Genomic DNA, 16,574 nt, shown 5'->3' on the forward strand with positions numbered 1-16,574 from the left:
TCTGTGATCTCCCTCATCCAGATGAGACTTTGAGTGACCCCTCTTTGCCCACAGGGAGTCAGACACTAAACACCATCTGACTCCGGGCAGTGTTCTGAGGGGCAAGCTTATAGACAACTTAGCCACACCATCATCACATGCACCTAGCTACCAACCTGTCTGCTGTTCTCTGTACTTCTTCCATCTCCCCTGCATCAGTGCAGTGGTGAAACAAGACTGTAGGAAAGCACAGGGGGTTAAGGAAGAGCGGTGGAGAGAGCATGTTTTTGTGGAATGAAGGAAGGAAAAGGATGGAAAGTAGAAAAGTGAGCACAGTTCTCTAAAGCTCAAAAACCAGAAGGCAAAAAGAAAAGGTTCCCATATTGTTTTCTTAAAATCTCATGAATTTTTAGCTAGTCTAATGATTTTGGTAGTCCCAATTACTGAATTTTGAATGTCTGGGGTTGGCAATACTTATGAATCATAGAAGTGTAAGACTGGAAGGGACCTCGACAGGTCATCTAGTCCAGTCCCCTGCACTTCAGGCAGGACTAAGTAATAACTAGAGTCTAGTTACTAGACCATTCCTGATAGGTGTTTGTCTAACTTGTTCTTAAAAAACCTCAAAGGATGGAGATCCACAACCACCTTAGGAAATTATTCCAGTACTTAACTACCCTGATAGTTAGGACGTTTTTCCTAATGTCCAACCTAAACCTCCCTTGCTGCAATTTAAACCCATTGCTTCTTGTCCAATCCTCAGAGGGCAAATGCCGTACTAAAGTCAAGATATACCACATCTACCGCTTCCCCCATCCACAAGGCTTGTTACCCTGTCAAAGAAAGCTATTAGGATTGTAAGCTGTATCTGTTTTATGTACTATTAGAACTGTTTGTATATGTTATTTTGTGATTTTATTGAAATCGCCATCTTGAATTTTGTAAGTTGTAGTTGGAACTCCATACCTGTGTCCTTTCCCCCCCCCCATTAGTTTGGCACCCTTTCTGAGGCATAATTGCCTGATTGGTTGCCGCACAGACTTAATCTACCTAGCAACCCAAAAGGTGAGAAAGTACTACCTGACCCTAAACTAACCTGCCCAGAGACAGAAGGATATATAGAAACCCAGTGCAGCCTGTGTCCATTCTATCTGCGTCGTCTTCGAGAGGCAAGATCAACATCTCCAAGGAGTCAGAGTTTACCTGAGTAACATCATGTCTGATCTGAGTTCCTCCTGTGAGATTCCAACATCACAGTAGAAGGTCCGGATCCATCCCGCTGAAGCTGAGGCAGACTGAGTTGACACGCCGTCCGTTTTGTGTCTCGGTGTCATCCATCTGAAAGTAACATTAATCGTTATTCATAGGCCTGTAGTCTGTTAAGGTAATTGGTGGGGTCTTCAAGCCTACCTTGGGATATAAATCATGGAGCTGTTATATATTCAGTTTGTTCTGTTTTATATACATTGCTTCCCCCTCTACCATTACTGTATCTTACCTTCAATAAATTACTTACCTGCTTTGCACCCTTATCATTACCTCCCTATTTTATTTTAAGCGACACCAGATGATAGGATCTTTTATCCCTCAAGCATCTGTCTATAGGGGCGGGGGTCCTGCTAAACAACTAAATTAAAACTGTTATGAGCCCATCTAGTCTGTTACTACACAACATCCTGTAACAGGTTGGCCTGACATGATCTTGACAAATCCATGTTGACTGTTACTTATCACCTTATTATCTTCTAGGTATTTGCAAATTGATTGATTATTTGTTCCATTATCTTTTCGGGCACTGAAATTAAGCTGACTGATCTGTAATTCCCCAGGTTGCCCTTATTCCCATTTTTTTATAGATTAGCACTATATTTGCCCTCTTCCAGTCCTCTGGAATCTCTCCCGTCTTCCATGAGTTTTCAACGATTATCGCTAATGGCTCATATCTCCTCAGACAGCTCGTTGAGTATTCTAGGATGCATTTCATCAGGTGCTGCCAACTTGAAGACATCCAATTTGTCTAATGTAATTTTTAATTTGTTCTTTCCCCATTTTAGCCTCAGATCCTACACATTTTCACTGGCGTTCAGTATGTTAACATGTCCGATTACTACTAACCTTCTTGGTGAAAACTGAAACAAAACAGTCATTTAGCACTTCTTCCATTTCCACATTTTCTGTTATTGTCTTTCCCCCATCATTGAGTAATGGGACTTCCTTGTCCTTGTCCTTCCTCCTGCTTCTAATGTATTTGTAGGATGTTTTCTTGTTCCCCTTTGTCTCTAGCTAGTTTAATTTCATTTTGTGCTTTGGCTCCTCTAATTTTGTCCCTACATGCTTGTGCTGTTTATATTCCAGGATGTTTGTATTCATCCTTCATGATTTGACTTAGTTTCCACTTTTTGTAGGACTCTTTTGAGTTTCAGATCATTGAAGATCTCCTGGTTAAGCCAAGATGGTTTTTTGCTATACAGTACTTCCTATCTCTCTTATGCAATGGGATAGTTTGCTCTTGTGCCTTTAATAACGTCTCTGAAAAACTGCTCTCTTGAACTGTTTTTCCCCTTAGTTTTGCTTCCCATGGGATCGTACCTACCAACTCCGAGTTTGCTAAAATCTGCCTTCTTGAAATCCATTATCTTTATTCTACTGTTTTCCCTCCTACCATTCCTTAGAATCATGAACTCTGCCATTTCATGCTCACTTTCACCTCAGCTGCCTTCCACTTTTACATCCTCATCCAGTTCCTCCCTATTCGTCAAAATCAAATCTAAAACAGCCTCTCCCCTAGTAGCTTTCTCCACCTTCTGAAATAAAAAATGGTCTCTAATGCATTTTAAGAACTTGCAGGACATCACCCTTGTTTTTTTACCCCTTTTTTTACCCAGAGACTTTCAACAAATTTGTATCCTATTTCCATCTCAACCTCAGTCCAAGTGAATACATCTTTGATATTCAAGGCATCAACTCTTCCCTGTTTTCCCTGCCTATCCTTCCTCAGCAAGCTGTACCTTTCTACACCAATATTCCAGTTGTGTGTTATCCCACCAAGTCTCTGTGATGCCAACTATGTCATAGTTGTGTTTATTCACTAGTACTTCTAGTTCTTCCTGTTTATTCCCCATATTTCTTGCTTTAGTATACACACGTAAGATAATGATTTCATTTCCCCGCTATGTTTCCTCTTGTCTCCCCTTTGTCCCTGCTATAATCGCCCATGCTCCCCCCAAGAGTCTAACCCTTCTCCCAGGTCACCATGTGTTTGACTTACCTCTGGGCTTTTGTCTCCTAGGTGTCTGAAGTTAGGCTCTTAAATACATATTTGGACAGCTGAATAAAAGAGGTCTTATTTTAGCAATGCTGAGCACCCCACACCTCTCCCCCAAAATCACACTGAAGCCAATGGTAGCTGGGGACACTCAGCACTTTTGAAAATACTGTCCATTTTTGTGTAGGTGCCTAATACAAATTTTGAAGCCTAAGTTCAGGTACCCAGATGTGAACATTTGAGCTCTATTAGGGCATGGGATTTTCCTCTTGCCCAACAAATCAAAAAAGTGGTGCCCCTGGGTTTGCATTTTATTTGAAAACAGCAGAAATCCCTTACACATCAAAACAAGGAAAATAACAGCCACTGTCCCACTGGCTGCCTACCCATTCCCCCCTACACAATGCTGCGCTGCCTATATGACCCCCCTCCACTGTATTCTCTGTTGGGAAAGACCACCCTGGGAAACTCTAGCCCAGAGGCTTCCCAGCTGGGTAATGCCTGCAAGAGGTGCATTAGATCCCTATGCAGAGAAGGAAGCAGAGCCCATCTCTTTGTTCTGCGTTTGTACAGCACCTTGCACAGTGGAGGGATCCTCATATCTGAACGGGGCTCACAGTTCCTCCAGCAATACAATTAACACAGTGGCTCACTACAGTGCTGCTACTGCTATGGGCCGCTCCATTATGGCAATGTAACCGCTCAGTAAAAACGAGCGCGGGAGCGGTTACCACCCCCAAGTCCCCTCCCACGACAGGGACCCATTGGGGAGCGGGGCACTACAGAGCAGGGGGCTGGACCGCATTGAAACCTACACACAGCAGAGAGAAATGTACGTGACGTGTCCACCTCAGCGTTCCACCCCCCTTCCCTTCTTAAGTACGTAACGCTCTCCACTTGCGCACGCGCAGCTTGCAACACCCGTCCTCAACCCCGCCCGCAAGGGAGTAGGCGTAGCCTGCCGCATCGCCTCACAGCGCATGCGTCAGCGAGGGGCCGGGCCTGCCATCATCCCGGCCGGGATCAGGCGACGACGGCCTGCAGAGGGGGGGCGTAGCGCCGGTGGCGGAAGTTCCAGCGCAGTTTCTCCTTCCGGTTCCTCTTCGTGACTTGTGCAGTTGCTACGTGTCCTTAGGGCGAGCGGTTCGTTCTGTCCCGGAGCCTCAGGTGAGAGCGGTAGCGGCGCCTCCGGTGGGGAGGGGGCGGCGCTTCTTGGGCGGGGCCCTCGGGGAGCGAAGGCGGCCGAGCGCCGCCGCTGTCCGTGCGGGGCCCCCGCCAGGCCCCGGGGCAGCGCGCTGGGCTCTCGCCGCCGGCTCCCCCCGGTAGCTCTGAGGGGAGTGGGGAGTGGGGGGGCGCTGATTCTTCCCCTGGGTCCGCAGCTGCCCTGGGGCTGTAACGGGCTGGCGAGCCTCGCTGCGGCCCGGGGTTCGCTGAGCTAGCGTCCGAGGGCTGGGGCCGGCCTGGAGCCCGCACGCAGCAAACCCATCTCCCCTGCCCCCCCGGGCCTAGGGTGACCAGACAGCAAGTGTGAAAAATCGGGACAGGGGGTGGGGGGTAATAGGAGCCTATATAAGAAAAAGACCCAACGATCAGGATTGTCCCCATAAAATCGGGACATCTGGTCACCCTATCTGGGCCTGAGGGGGCGGAGGCCGCTACACTTCGTGAGCGGGAACGTGAGTCTGGCGGAAGCTTTGGTTATGGCTGGTCCACAATATCCTGGCCATAAACCAGCCCCCCCCTTTCCCTCTGCCAGATCCACTAGTCTTCCCCCCCTCCCCCAGCTTGAGGAGTCATCCCTCTTCTTCAGGGAGAACCCAGCAGTGAATCACAGCAGGGTCCTGCTCCCTGACTACGGCTCTTAGGTGGTGTGGTAAGACAAATAATAAAAGCTTGTGTGAATATATCAAATGTTGGGCGACCTAATTCCACAAGGAAAAGGGCAGTAGTTTCACATCTCTACATGCTTAATAATGGCAGCTGACAGCAGTATGTCGCCAAACTGCCTGACCCCCGCTATTGTAGGATGGTTTGCCTTACTAAAGAAACTTCTGATTTGTATTTCATTCAAGGAGATTTGCAAACAAAACTGTAAAACCTGTAGTAGATTTGTAATTCATTGCACCCCTCTAGAAAGTTAAAATTTTGAAAAGGAATAGGTTTTACCTTTCAAATATCTTCAAATTATCAGTTATCACATGGCAGTTGGATCTTGCCCTTTGTAGGTACAAAAACCTCCTTTGCTATCTAGGGTTTAGATTAGGGCTGTTGATTAATTGCAGTTAATTCATGTGATTAACTCAGAAAAATTAATCACGATTAAAAAAAGTAATTGCAATTAATAGCACTGTTAAACAATAGACTACAAATTGAAATTTATTAAATATTTTTGGATGTTTTTCTATTTTTTCAAATATATTGATTTCTAATACAACACAGAATACAGAGTGTACCGTGCTCACTTTTTGATTACAAATATTTGTACTGTAACAATGATAAAAAGAAATAGTATTTTTCAATTCACCTCATAAGTACTTAGTGCAATCTCTTTATTGTGAAAGTGTAACTTACAAATGTAGATTTTTTGTTGTTACATAACTGCACTCAAAAACAAAACAATGTAAAACTTTAGCACCTACAAGTCCACTCAGTCCTACTTCTTGTTCAGCCAATTGCTAAGACAAAGAAGTTTGTTTACATTTACAGGGGATACTGCCTCCTGCTTCTTGTTTACAATGTCACCTGAAAGTGAGAACAGTGGTTCGCATGGCACTTTTGTAGCCGGCATTGCAAGGTATTTAGGTGCCAGATATGCTAAACATTCATATGCCCCTTCATGCTTTGGCCACCATTCCAGAGGACATGCTTCTATGCTGATGATGCTCGTTTAAAAAAAAAAAAAAAGCATTAATTAAATTTGCGACTGAACTCCTTGGGGGAGAATTGTATGTCTCCTGTTCTGTTTTACCCAAATTTCATGTTATAGTAGTCTCGGATGATGACCCAGCACATGTTCTTTTTAAGAAGGTTTTCACAGCAGATTTAACAAAATGCAAAGAAAGATACCAATGTGAGATTTCTAAAAATAGCTACAGTACTTGACCTAAGGTTTAAGAAGCTGAAGTGCCATCAAAATCTGAGAGGGATGAGGTGTGGAACATGCTTTCAGAAGTCTTAAAAGAGCAACACTCCACTGCGGAATCTACAGAACCTGAACCACCAAAAAAGAAAATAAACCATCTGCTGGTGGCATCTGACTCATGATGATGAAAATGAACATGCGTCAGTCTGCTCTGCTTTGGACAGTAATCGAGCAGAACCTGTCATCAGCATGGACGCATGTCCTCTGGAATGGTGGTTGAAGCATGATATGAATCTTTAGAGCATCTGGCACGTAAATATCTTGTGACGCTGGCTACATGTGGACTTGTAGGCTCTAAAGTTTTACATTGTTTTATTTTTGAATGCAGTTATTTTTTTGTACATAATTCTATATTCGTAAGTTCAACTTTCATGATAAAGAGATTGCACTACAGTACTTGTATTAGGTGAATTGAAAAATACTGTTTTGTTAGTGCAGATACTTGTAATAAAAAATAAATATAAAGTGAGCACTTTACACTCTGCATTCTGTGTTGTAATTGAAATCAATATATTTGAAAATGTAGAAAACATCAAAAAATATTAAATAAATGGTATTCTATTGTTTAACAGCGTGATTAATTGCACGATTATTTTTTTAATCGTGCGACAGCCCTAATTTAGATCATGACATCCTCACGTAAATGTTTACTGTTGGTTTGTTTTAACTACAACCAGAACAACAAACACACCTCCTGGAAGTGTGTTCAGTCAACTTATAGATGAAAACTCTAATGTGATAGTATATCAGTAAGCCAGTTAGATTCAGAATGTATAAACTGGTAACTATAGAAGGAATAATGGAGACAAAATAGAGGAACACTACGCAGGAGAATGGGAACATCCAATTTTTACATCCTCTTCGAGTCTTATTGAAGTCAAAGTTCATGGTTCTTTGGATTGATTACTTGACTGTGCCTCCATCTCCTGGATACAAAATACATTGCAACAAAATATGGATTTTTAACAGCTTTGTAGACTTAAAAAAACCTAGAATCCTGACATTGTGTGTGATTAAAGTGTTAACATTTTCACATTCAGTATTTAATGTACATTAAATAAGACCAGCAGAAGGGCAAAGGGAGGATTTGCCTCTTTATGTAAGATGTGAAATGATTTTTCAAAATGATTCTTGAAACAATCTATGTATTAAAATGTGACACTTACTCTTGCAGGCAGTCATGGATCAAGTAATGCAATTTGTTGAACCCAGCCGTCAATTTGTAAAAGATTCCATCAGGCTTGTTAAAAGATGCACTAAGCCAGACAGAAAAGGTAAAGTATGCAAGAAGGAAGATTAAAGGGGAAAAAAACCTAGGGCCATAATGCTCATTACACTTTAATTTTCTATCTTATGATATTGTCTGAAACACAAAGAACAGGAAGTTCATGTGTTTATAGGCAACATGATGTCTATCATGTTGACTGATTCTTAGTTTTGCACTTGTGTAGCAAACAACCTGTTTTGCAGTCTGAAAAATCATGAGATAGACTTCATTCTGTGTATAACAACCAATTTGAAAGGTTTTTTTTGTTTGTTTTTTTCTGGTATACATCTTGCTGAAGTCAAACTTGTGATAGCAGTATGGTAGTGAGTTTCTGAAGCAGTCTACACAGCTGAAGTGTTCTGAAATGTAAATTGCTTAATTTCAGAATCCTTTTGATAACGGCTTCTATGGACACTTCACATCCTGATGTTTAGTCTGATCAAATTAATCTTGTCCAGTGTCACTAACTTGATTTTGCTTGTTTTCTTTTGGAAATTGAATGATTTAGTACTTTGTTTACAATATTGTCAGTGACTTAAAGCCAGATAAGCTAACTTGAACTTTTAAGTAATGTGTGATTCTGTATTTTGTAATCCTGCAAGTATTAATCCCTGGAAACCTAGTATTTCTAAAACTTGGGTTATTTTTAGGAATGAAATAACGGTGTCTTTGTCTCTGGGCATTTACCATCTAAAAGGCACTTCTAAAGTGCCTTTTATCTTAACATTGGGAGAAACTTTCAAAGGCACAAATCTCTCCATGGTCATTGTAGTAACCTAATCTACTGCATTTTAAGTGGTAGGTTTAAATTTACAGGACTAAAACCTATAATTTCTTAAATTGCAGAATTCCAGAAGATTGCCATGGCAACAGCAATAGGTTTTGCGATAATGGGATTTATTGGTTTCTTTGTGAAATTGATCCATATCCCTATCAACAACATCATTGTGTAAGTAAATCTGATAAAATGGTAATGCCAGTATCAGAACATGAATAACAAAGTGTTCAGAGTTGTATTGATAACTAAACTTAGTATTTCAATGAACATAATCATAAGGCCGCTTTGGTATTCATTTATCCAAGTACTTATGTGGCCCCCATCACTATAGTACAGTATAGTGAGCACTTCAGTAACTTCATCTATATCTTGCAAACATTCAGGAGTTTTCAGTAAATCAGTTTTGCTCTCAGATATTAGTGCTTCATCTTTTGTTTACTAAGTAATATACTGCAAAATTTTAGAGCTATTCATTGCACTTGTAGATGAGAGAAGATGGCCCAAGATGTTTAGAAGCTAAATGTTGAACATTTAAATACTCCTGGGGAATTCTGTACCACTGTGCAATGCAGAATTCCATGTTTCCCCTGCGGAACTGGGCTGCAGTGCTGCTGGCTGCCACTAGGGGCTGCTGGACTCAGCAGAGTACAGCTTACAGTGAGTGGTGTGCCCAGCCCAGTGGGGATAGAGGCTGCACATTGTGGCTGCCCAGCTTGAGCCTCATTCTCCTGGGGACAGGAGAGGGCCTGGGAGACCCAGCTCTGGCAAAGGGTGAGGAAGAGCAGGGTCGCACCACACCATGTCCCCTGGCGGGACAGTAAAGAAATTGGTGGTGCATGCAGCTGGGCTCTGGGAGGAGGGGTGTGTGGGATCTGGGGACCCCACACAGCCCCCTCCAACACTCCTCAATGGGAACTGGGTCGTCAGAGGGTTTCTTTAACTCCTGGGAGAATCTTTTTAGTCGTTGTATGTGTTGTTGACAGGTATTTTGAAATAAATTACCAAACTAATTGAAACTGGAGTGCTTTATTTGTCAAAATAAAACAATATCAATATGCAGAATTCCCCCAGGAGTAAATACTTGCTGCATGTTTAGGCAGTACAGTAGTTTGTTTGGATTTTGCATTTTTAACTTTCCACTTAATTTTTAATTAGAAATTTCACCAAGTGGCTTGAACACTTGCAGAGAATGTAGTATAAATGAGGCATATAGTTTTGAGAAGTTAATGTCTTGAGATTGTATTGGAAGAAATCACCCAACAGAGCTAATAAATAATAGTACTAAAAATACCTTTATTAAAAGTAAAGCAGTGTTTCCAATTTTACATAACTTTTGTACAATATACCACAATTTGTGTATTAAGCTTTTGCATATGAACATTGAAGCTTAAATCAATCTGGTAAGTAGCACTACAAAAATCACTGATATTGAAGGTTTCAAACACTTCAGTTAAGACTTCTTAATTGGTTAAAAAAAGCAGTCGTTTTGGCAAAGTTGTTCTCAACCATTTCCCTAGTAGGGATGCATATTACAACAAAAGTTTCAGGACCTCTCCCATCTAATCAAAGAAAAGAGGGCGACTGTAATCCTTTGACATCTGTTTACTGCCCCTTTGGGAGCAAGAGTGGCATAATCCTCAAATTAAGAAAACTCTCTCCGAGCAAAGATGAGACTAAGGAACTGTGTAATGTCTGTGCTGTTTTTAAGGCATAGTGGGGACTTAGTTCCAGTTAGAATGGGATGATGTAATTTAAGATATCGGTCTTACTTGAAACTGATCAAACTCTCTTGTTCTACAGTGGTGGCTGAACACTCATCAAGAAGATCTGTTACCTGAAGTTTGGAGTGATGGACAATGGGTGTGGGGTGGGGGTTTGTTTACTAATATTCCATAAATCTGTATCTTGTTTACTTACTGCTATAAACCAGGTTAAGATTTAAAACAAGCTTGACATCTCAGTTAGTCTCATTTTGTTTTACTGACTCTTTGAAAACTCTAGGTTCAGTAAATAAATAACTTACCACTGTGTGTTGCTCATTGTACGAGATGAGGTAAAGTGACTGAACTGCCTTTCTTGGTTTTTGCTTTCAGTAGTAGAATAATTCTTTACATATTTTGGCCCAGCATTAGGTGGTACTAAAACCCAATTCTAAATCTGTTCATATTAAACACTAACCTACTGCCATTTTCCTATATTGTGTCTTGTAAGCGGGGGAGGGGAGACCCCTACAAAAAGGAATGTGCCTATATAAAGTGCTGTCAGAAGCATAAAGCAAGCTGAAAAGACTTCACTCTAGTCTTTGAGCTGAAGTAATCTTTGGTTTTACTTACAAAAAGTAGGGTAGTTTTTCAGATCTTGTTCTAAACACCATCTCTGTAAGAGGCAACAACTGAAATACATACTTACAGATCACACTGTCAGCTGAGGGCCCTTATCCTTCCTTACCAAACAGTTTTGGATTCCACTAATGTCTTTACAGTGCTTTTCAAGATGGTGCAACTTGACACCAACATTAGCACTAAATTTGTTATATACCATCGTGTTTAGCATCTATTCAATGACGTATGTATTCTGTACCCACAAACTCTTTAAAAGAAAATATACCAGTTTGGTTATCACAGCAGTCTCTTAAAATTTTACAAATTAAAATGCAACTTTATCCAGTTGTTTAAAGAACTTGCATGAACTTCTGCATACAAAGCTCATACAGTTGTGACAAATCTAAACTTATTAATCTATAAAAGCTTGCACACTAACAGTTTACTAGCACTTTATTAGTTTAATGCTGCTCACCTTCTGTTAATTAGAAGTTTGTAAATAGTACTTGATGCTGGAAAGTAGAAGTAAAATGGCAGTACAGACAGCAGCATTAAAAGAAATACTCAGCCTGCTATTCTAAACTTCACTGCAGCGGTATTATTTATTGCTGTTTTTCTTTAAAATTTGCAATTAGCTTTTATGTCTACTTCACTTGAGTTATGTTACTAAACATCAGGGTAGAAGATCAGCCTGTTCTAGTCACATGAAACAGCAAAAGGTTTACTTATACAAAACAAGTACTGTAGTACAGCAGTATTGTAAGTCAAGAACATACATAATACATCAATTAAAATTTGACTTGAGAACAGATTCTTCAACCACTGATTAACAGTAATATTAAAACCTAATATGGACGCACTCCTGCAAGGAGTAAAGTGGGTCAGTCTATGCTCATTAGTCCCTTTCAGTGCTGCTGGTTTAGGAAGTGCATGTGTCCTACACATGGAACTAGAATGAGATAGTAGTGACAAAACAGACTGTCTTCCTAAAGATTTTTCACTTGACCGATTGATCTCCACTGTCTTTCCCTTCCCTCTGCTCCTAAAAAAAAAAAAAAAAAAAAAAAAATTTTTTTTACTGCTGGCACAGTAATTCTGTTTGTGTTACTGAGTGAAATTTTCCAATATGTTTAAAGTCTTTGGTTAGCTGAAAGAAAGGCAGTTATAATCTTAAGCATTTTTGATACCCATTGTCCACAGCAACGGTTCATCTGTTTCTATGGTCACAACTCCAGATTCATCGTAGGTATTTGAAGTGCTGACAAGTGTTCCAAACTTTAGCACATGATTAGCTGTAAATAATAAAAATAATTTAAGTAAACATCAGGGAAATTTCTTTACAAAGGCATTTAAAAAACAAACTGCCAAATAAGTAAAAGTGACATTTATTTCCTCTCTGGTTAAGGAGGTTTAAATTTCATGTTGACTGCACTGAGGACAATATACTCTAAAAATCTATATAAATCCTTTTGTTCCCTAAATGTTTATATCCAAACCATTCTTGAACCAATATGTGCCATCTCAAAGGTAATTGTGCATAAATCTAAAAACTAAATCCATCATCTCTACTACAGAATAACAAAGTAAAATATAACCAATCTTAAAGCACAGGCCAGCAACTGACAGTAGCATGTGTGTGTTTGAAATTTATTTTGTCTGCATAAACTAATTGAAAATAAGAATAGGTGAGAGAATCCTTCATTTTCCACTGTAGGTTAAGTTAAGAATTCAGCTGTAGTTCAATCATCAATTCACATTTTTAAAAATACTGGTGTTTTTGAAAGGCAGCTGAAGGAAACAACTTACATGAATCAAGTACTTTTTTGGCCCAGAGTGATTCATAAACAAAATATAGCCATCATCTCCTTTTGGAATGAAGAAAACCCAGGGGTAGAAGAAAACAGCTGTTTAACAATGCACAGCAATAGTTTAGGAAGGGAACTGAATGTAGTAGCCAACTGAAATTCCTGCAAGGGGAATTTTAGGTAGGCAGAATTGTAATTACTCAAGTTGGAATTTGGCCAAGATAGCAGGGCTGATTCCTTTACACTTGCATGAAGTACCAGGGGATCTTTAAAGGCCAGTATGATTAAAAGAAGAGAAAATTGTCATACTCCTTTACCACCTCCTTTCCACCAATTTAAAAGTTGGGGTGTACTTGTACCTTTGCCACATATCTCCCATGCAAGATGATGTACACCACATACATTGGATCTCTAGTCATTAAAGCTTGTTTATATTAGAATTATTATTTTTAGCTTTTAATGTAACTACAGCTGGAACTGAGATACATGAGCAAGGCTCTACATACCAAAGTTTGGGAACCACTATTCTAAGCAATTTCTCTTGTAGCTGAGGTGCTCAGGAAGTGAGCTTGTTCCACGCACAGACCAATGAAGAAGGGGCAAAGGCTATGGGCCATTTTTGTTCTGGGTTACCTTCCACTGCCAAACTGGCAGCAGTTTTCCAGGGAGCGAAGTAGCTTCTTACATTATATAAATGGATTCGCATTGGCCAGGATCAACCTGCGATCTGCTAGCTGACTTTTACCTCTATCTGTACCTGCAGCAGCAAGCCATCTGGAGGGGTGGAAGGGAGCGGGGAGTTTAGGGGGGAGGGGGTCTTGCAGGGAAGAGGCAGCACAAGGGCAGGGACTGGGGGGAAGGGGTGGTGTGGAGGAGGGGGGCAAGCTGCTGGACAGCCCCAATTCTGACCTGATGCCTAGCTCTAGCTGCTGCCGCCGGCCCTGAGCATGCTGCACCCCCCAGGCTGCCCAAGCCGGACACCGTGGGACAGGCACTGCCATGAAGCATGGCACCGGAGCCCAGCTGCTGCTGCTCAAGATGTACCTGCCAGGTACTGGGCCTGCTGCCTCGGGACAGGACGGGGCCCAGGCTCGGAGCCCCCGCCGCATGCATGGGCCTGCCCTTCCTGCGGGGACCTGGCCTGAGAGGATAGGGATGGGCTCCCAGATCTTCTCACCCATTCCTGCTTCCTAATCCCTGGGCTCACTGACTTTCATCCCTCCACTCCCTGAGTGGTCAGCCAGGCGGCCCTGCTCCTTGGCACTTCATGGAGACTCTATCCCCTGCCAGGCACCGACTTTCTTACTTTCTCCCCCTTTCCCCTGACTCTCCCTTCTTGCTGCTCCCAGCCTGGTTGGCGGACTTTTTATCCTATTTAAAGCACTCCAGGCTCTGTCAAAAATTGGATTTTCTTTTCTTTGACATGTTTCCTGGCTTCATAGCCCCAGTCGGGGGGAAGCGGCTGCAGCTGCTGCGAATGGAGGCTGGGGCCCCGGCTGCGCTTTATAAGCTGCCCAGCGGGCACTGGGAAGAGGCAAAGCACCTCCAAAGCGGGTTGGGGCTTGGCTTGGCCCCGTGTGAATGCATCTCTGTCTCCACTCCAGATCCATACAGCCCTGTCCTGTTGTATCTGCATCCGCTCCACTATCCTCAAAAAGGTTCACAGATTTGCAGGGCTCTATATATAAAGATTATAAAGTCCATCCATGTGTGTATTTTAAGATCAGTATGTCCTGTACCAATTTCTGCTTAACAAGAGCATGAACTCCAAGATTATCCCCAATTTCTGCTAAGCAGTATCACTAGGCTAAGGCCTTTGCAAGCCACAGAGGAAAATATTTACAAGATGTGCTTATTTTATCCATCAGTTACTTTATTACTAGCTGATGGGTAAAATAAGCACATAATCCACAAAATGGTAGCATGATCTACACGTCAGAGTACAGGGAGACCTTCGAAAACAGAGCTCAGGAGTGTGTAGAGACCAGCAAGACCATGTCTGTGGTCTCTACGCCCTGTCAACTTATGCAGCAAAAATGCATCAGTTGTGGTGGATCTGAAGCTGGACCCCTCTGGATTTGCAATTAAGTGGCCCAACGTAAATGAAAAAGTCTTTGCTTTCTGGGAGCACAAAGCATGGAAAGTTACATCTATCAACTAAGTAGTGGGCTGCTTTATCTGCAGCCCAAGGCCCAAAGAAATTCCCATTGCAGACATGAATGTGGGCTGGGCAGTTCACGTGCATTGACTGGCTCCTTGCCTCCCACAACTCACTATGCGGGACTATCTCCCTCATCTTAAATCACAAACTAGAGGAGTTGCCATAAATCTAGGGCAAAACAATCTCTCTGCATAGCCTCAAGAACTAGGACAGACAAGAACTAGGCCTAACTTTATAATATACTTATTTTAAAGTAATCCTTCCTGAGGTCAAACCTTCAGTTGCTGCTCCTATAGGCCCTACCCTCACTTTAGTTGCTGACTTGGGACTGTTAAGGAGAGGCTTCTCTCCTCTGTCAGCATTCATTATGGTAGTGTCCAATTCACACAGCCCCTTCAAAATTCTTCCCTAAGTCACTAAAGGTCTTGGAAACCTTTCGGATCACGGAGTGGTCTGCATTTTTTACTCCCCCACCCTGATAACATTCCCCCACAGCATGACTGCCATACAGGAATACAGAAATTCAACAGGAAAGAGCGACTATGTTAGGTCAAGACCATACCCGCCCCAAACTGGTTACCTACAGTGGTGAGCTGGAGCCGGTTCGCACCGGTTCGCGGGAACCGGTTGTTAAATTTAGAAGCCCTTTTAGAACCGGTTGTCCCGCGTGGGACAACCGGTTCTAAAAGGGCATTTAAATTTAACAAGCGCTCCCCGCGCTGCCCCAGCTCACCTCAGCTCTGCCTCCTCCCATGAATGCTCCCCCCTGCTTCTCCTCCCCACTGCTTCCCGCGAATCAGCTGTTTGCACGGGAAGCCTGGGAGGGCTGAGAAGCAAGGAGGCTTCCCGCTCAGGCCTAGGAAGACGGAGCTAAGGTAGGGGGAGTGGGGGAGCAAGGAGGGCCATGCACCCCTGCCCGGCCCCGCATCCCCGCCTGCCCAGCTCTGGCCGCGGCCCTTCCTGGCTCCGGCCGGCCGCCCTCCCCGGCTCCAGCCGTGGTCCCGCGTCCCTGGCCGCCCGGCTCCGGCTGTGGCCCCGGCCGCCCGGCTCCTGCTGTGGCGTGACGCGGCCCGGCTCCAGCAGTGCAGGTCCGGCCGCGGCCCCGCATCCCCAGCTGCCCGGCTCCGGCCGTGGCCCTCCCCAGCCGCCCGGCTCCTGCCGCGTCCTCCGGCCCCGGCCGCACAACTCCAGCCCCGCGACTCCTGCCCCGGCCCCACGTCCCCGGGCTCCGGCTGCCCGGCTCCTGCTGTGGCGCAATGCGGCCCAGCTCTGGCAGCGCGGGTCCGGGAGCGGTGGCGGCCGCAGCCCCGCATCCGCAGTCATGCGGCTCCGGGCACGGCGGCGGACTTCCCCAGCCGCCTGGCTCCCGCCGCGGCCCTCCCTGGCCCCGGCTGGTCGCCCGGCTCCCGCTGCGTCCCCTGGCCCCGGCCGCCCGGCTCCCTCTGCGTCTCCTGGCCCCGGCCGCCTGGCTCCCGCCGCGTCTCCTGGCCCCGCATCCCCGGGCTCCGGCTGCGCGACTCCTGCCCCGGCCCCACGTCCCCAGGCTCCAGCCCCACGTCCCTGGCCCCCCAGCTCCGGCCGTGGCCGGACTGTAGCGCAGCCAACCACATCCAGTCAGTGCGGTAAGGGGGCAGGGAGGGGGTGTTGGAGAGAGGGCAGGGGAGTTCAGGGGGTGATGGGGAGGTGGATGGGGTTGGCGCTGTCAGAGGGCAGGGAACAGGGGGATTGAATGGGGGCAAGTGTCCCGGGGGGGCAGTCAGGAAGGAGCAGGGGTTGGATGGGGCGGTGGGAGGCAGTCAGGGGCAGGGTTTCCAGGGGCAGTCAGGGGACAGAGAGAAGGAGTGGTTGGATGGGGC

General features: G+C 44.3%; 2 protein-coding genes across 2 annotated transcripts in view; one reads left to right on the forward strand and one right to left on the reverse strand.

Moving 5' to 3' along the window:
* Positions 1-4,310: 4,310 nt before the first annotated feature.
* LOC113407029 (protein transport protein Sec61 subunit gamma) lies at positions 4,311-10,378 on the forward strand. Its single transcript, XM_026654109.2, has 4 exons — positions 4,311-4,411; positions 7,561-7,660; positions 8,500-8,602; positions 10,232-10,378. Exons 2-4 carry the CDS (start codon positions 7,567-7,569, stop codon positions 10,239-10,241), a joined length of 207 nt encoding a protein of 68 aa, XP_026509894.1. The 5' UTR covers positions 4,311-4,411; positions 7,561-7,566; the 3' UTR covers positions 10,242-10,378.
* Positions 10,379-11,860: 1,482 nt separating this feature from the next.
* LOC112111016 (thiamin pyrophosphokinase 1) overlaps positions 11,861-16,574 on the reverse strand; it is a 489,744-nt gene continuing 485,030 nt past the window's right edge. Inside the window, exon 9 of the mRNA XM_026654110.2 lies at positions 11,861-12,044. Within this exon, the coding sequence (XP_026509895.1) occupies positions 11,923-12,044 (122 nt within the window). The 3' untranslated portion in view covers positions 11,861-11,922. The remainder of the gene's footprint in view (positions 12,045-16,574) is intronic.

Source organism: Terrapene carolina, unplaced genomic scaffold (genome assembly GCF_002925995.2).
Source record: "Terrapene carolina triunguis isolate 2854851 unplaced genomic scaffold, T_m_triunguis-2.0 Scaffold180, whole genome shotgun sequence".
In the NCBI taxonomy this organism is placed as follows: Eukaryota; Metazoa; Chordata; order Testudines; family Emydidae; genus Terrapene; species Terrapene triunguis.

Excerpts from the sequence above, each read along its gene's own strand:
- LOC113407029 (XM_026654109.2), top strand. The coding sequence starts at position 7,567 with ATGGATCAAGTAATGCAATTTGTTGAACCCAGCCGTCAATTTGTAAAA. Across the intron at positions 7,661-8,499 it reads CACTAAGCCAGACAGAAAAG|AATTCCAGAAGATTGCCATG; the intron begins GTAAAGTATGCA and ends CTTAAATTGCAG.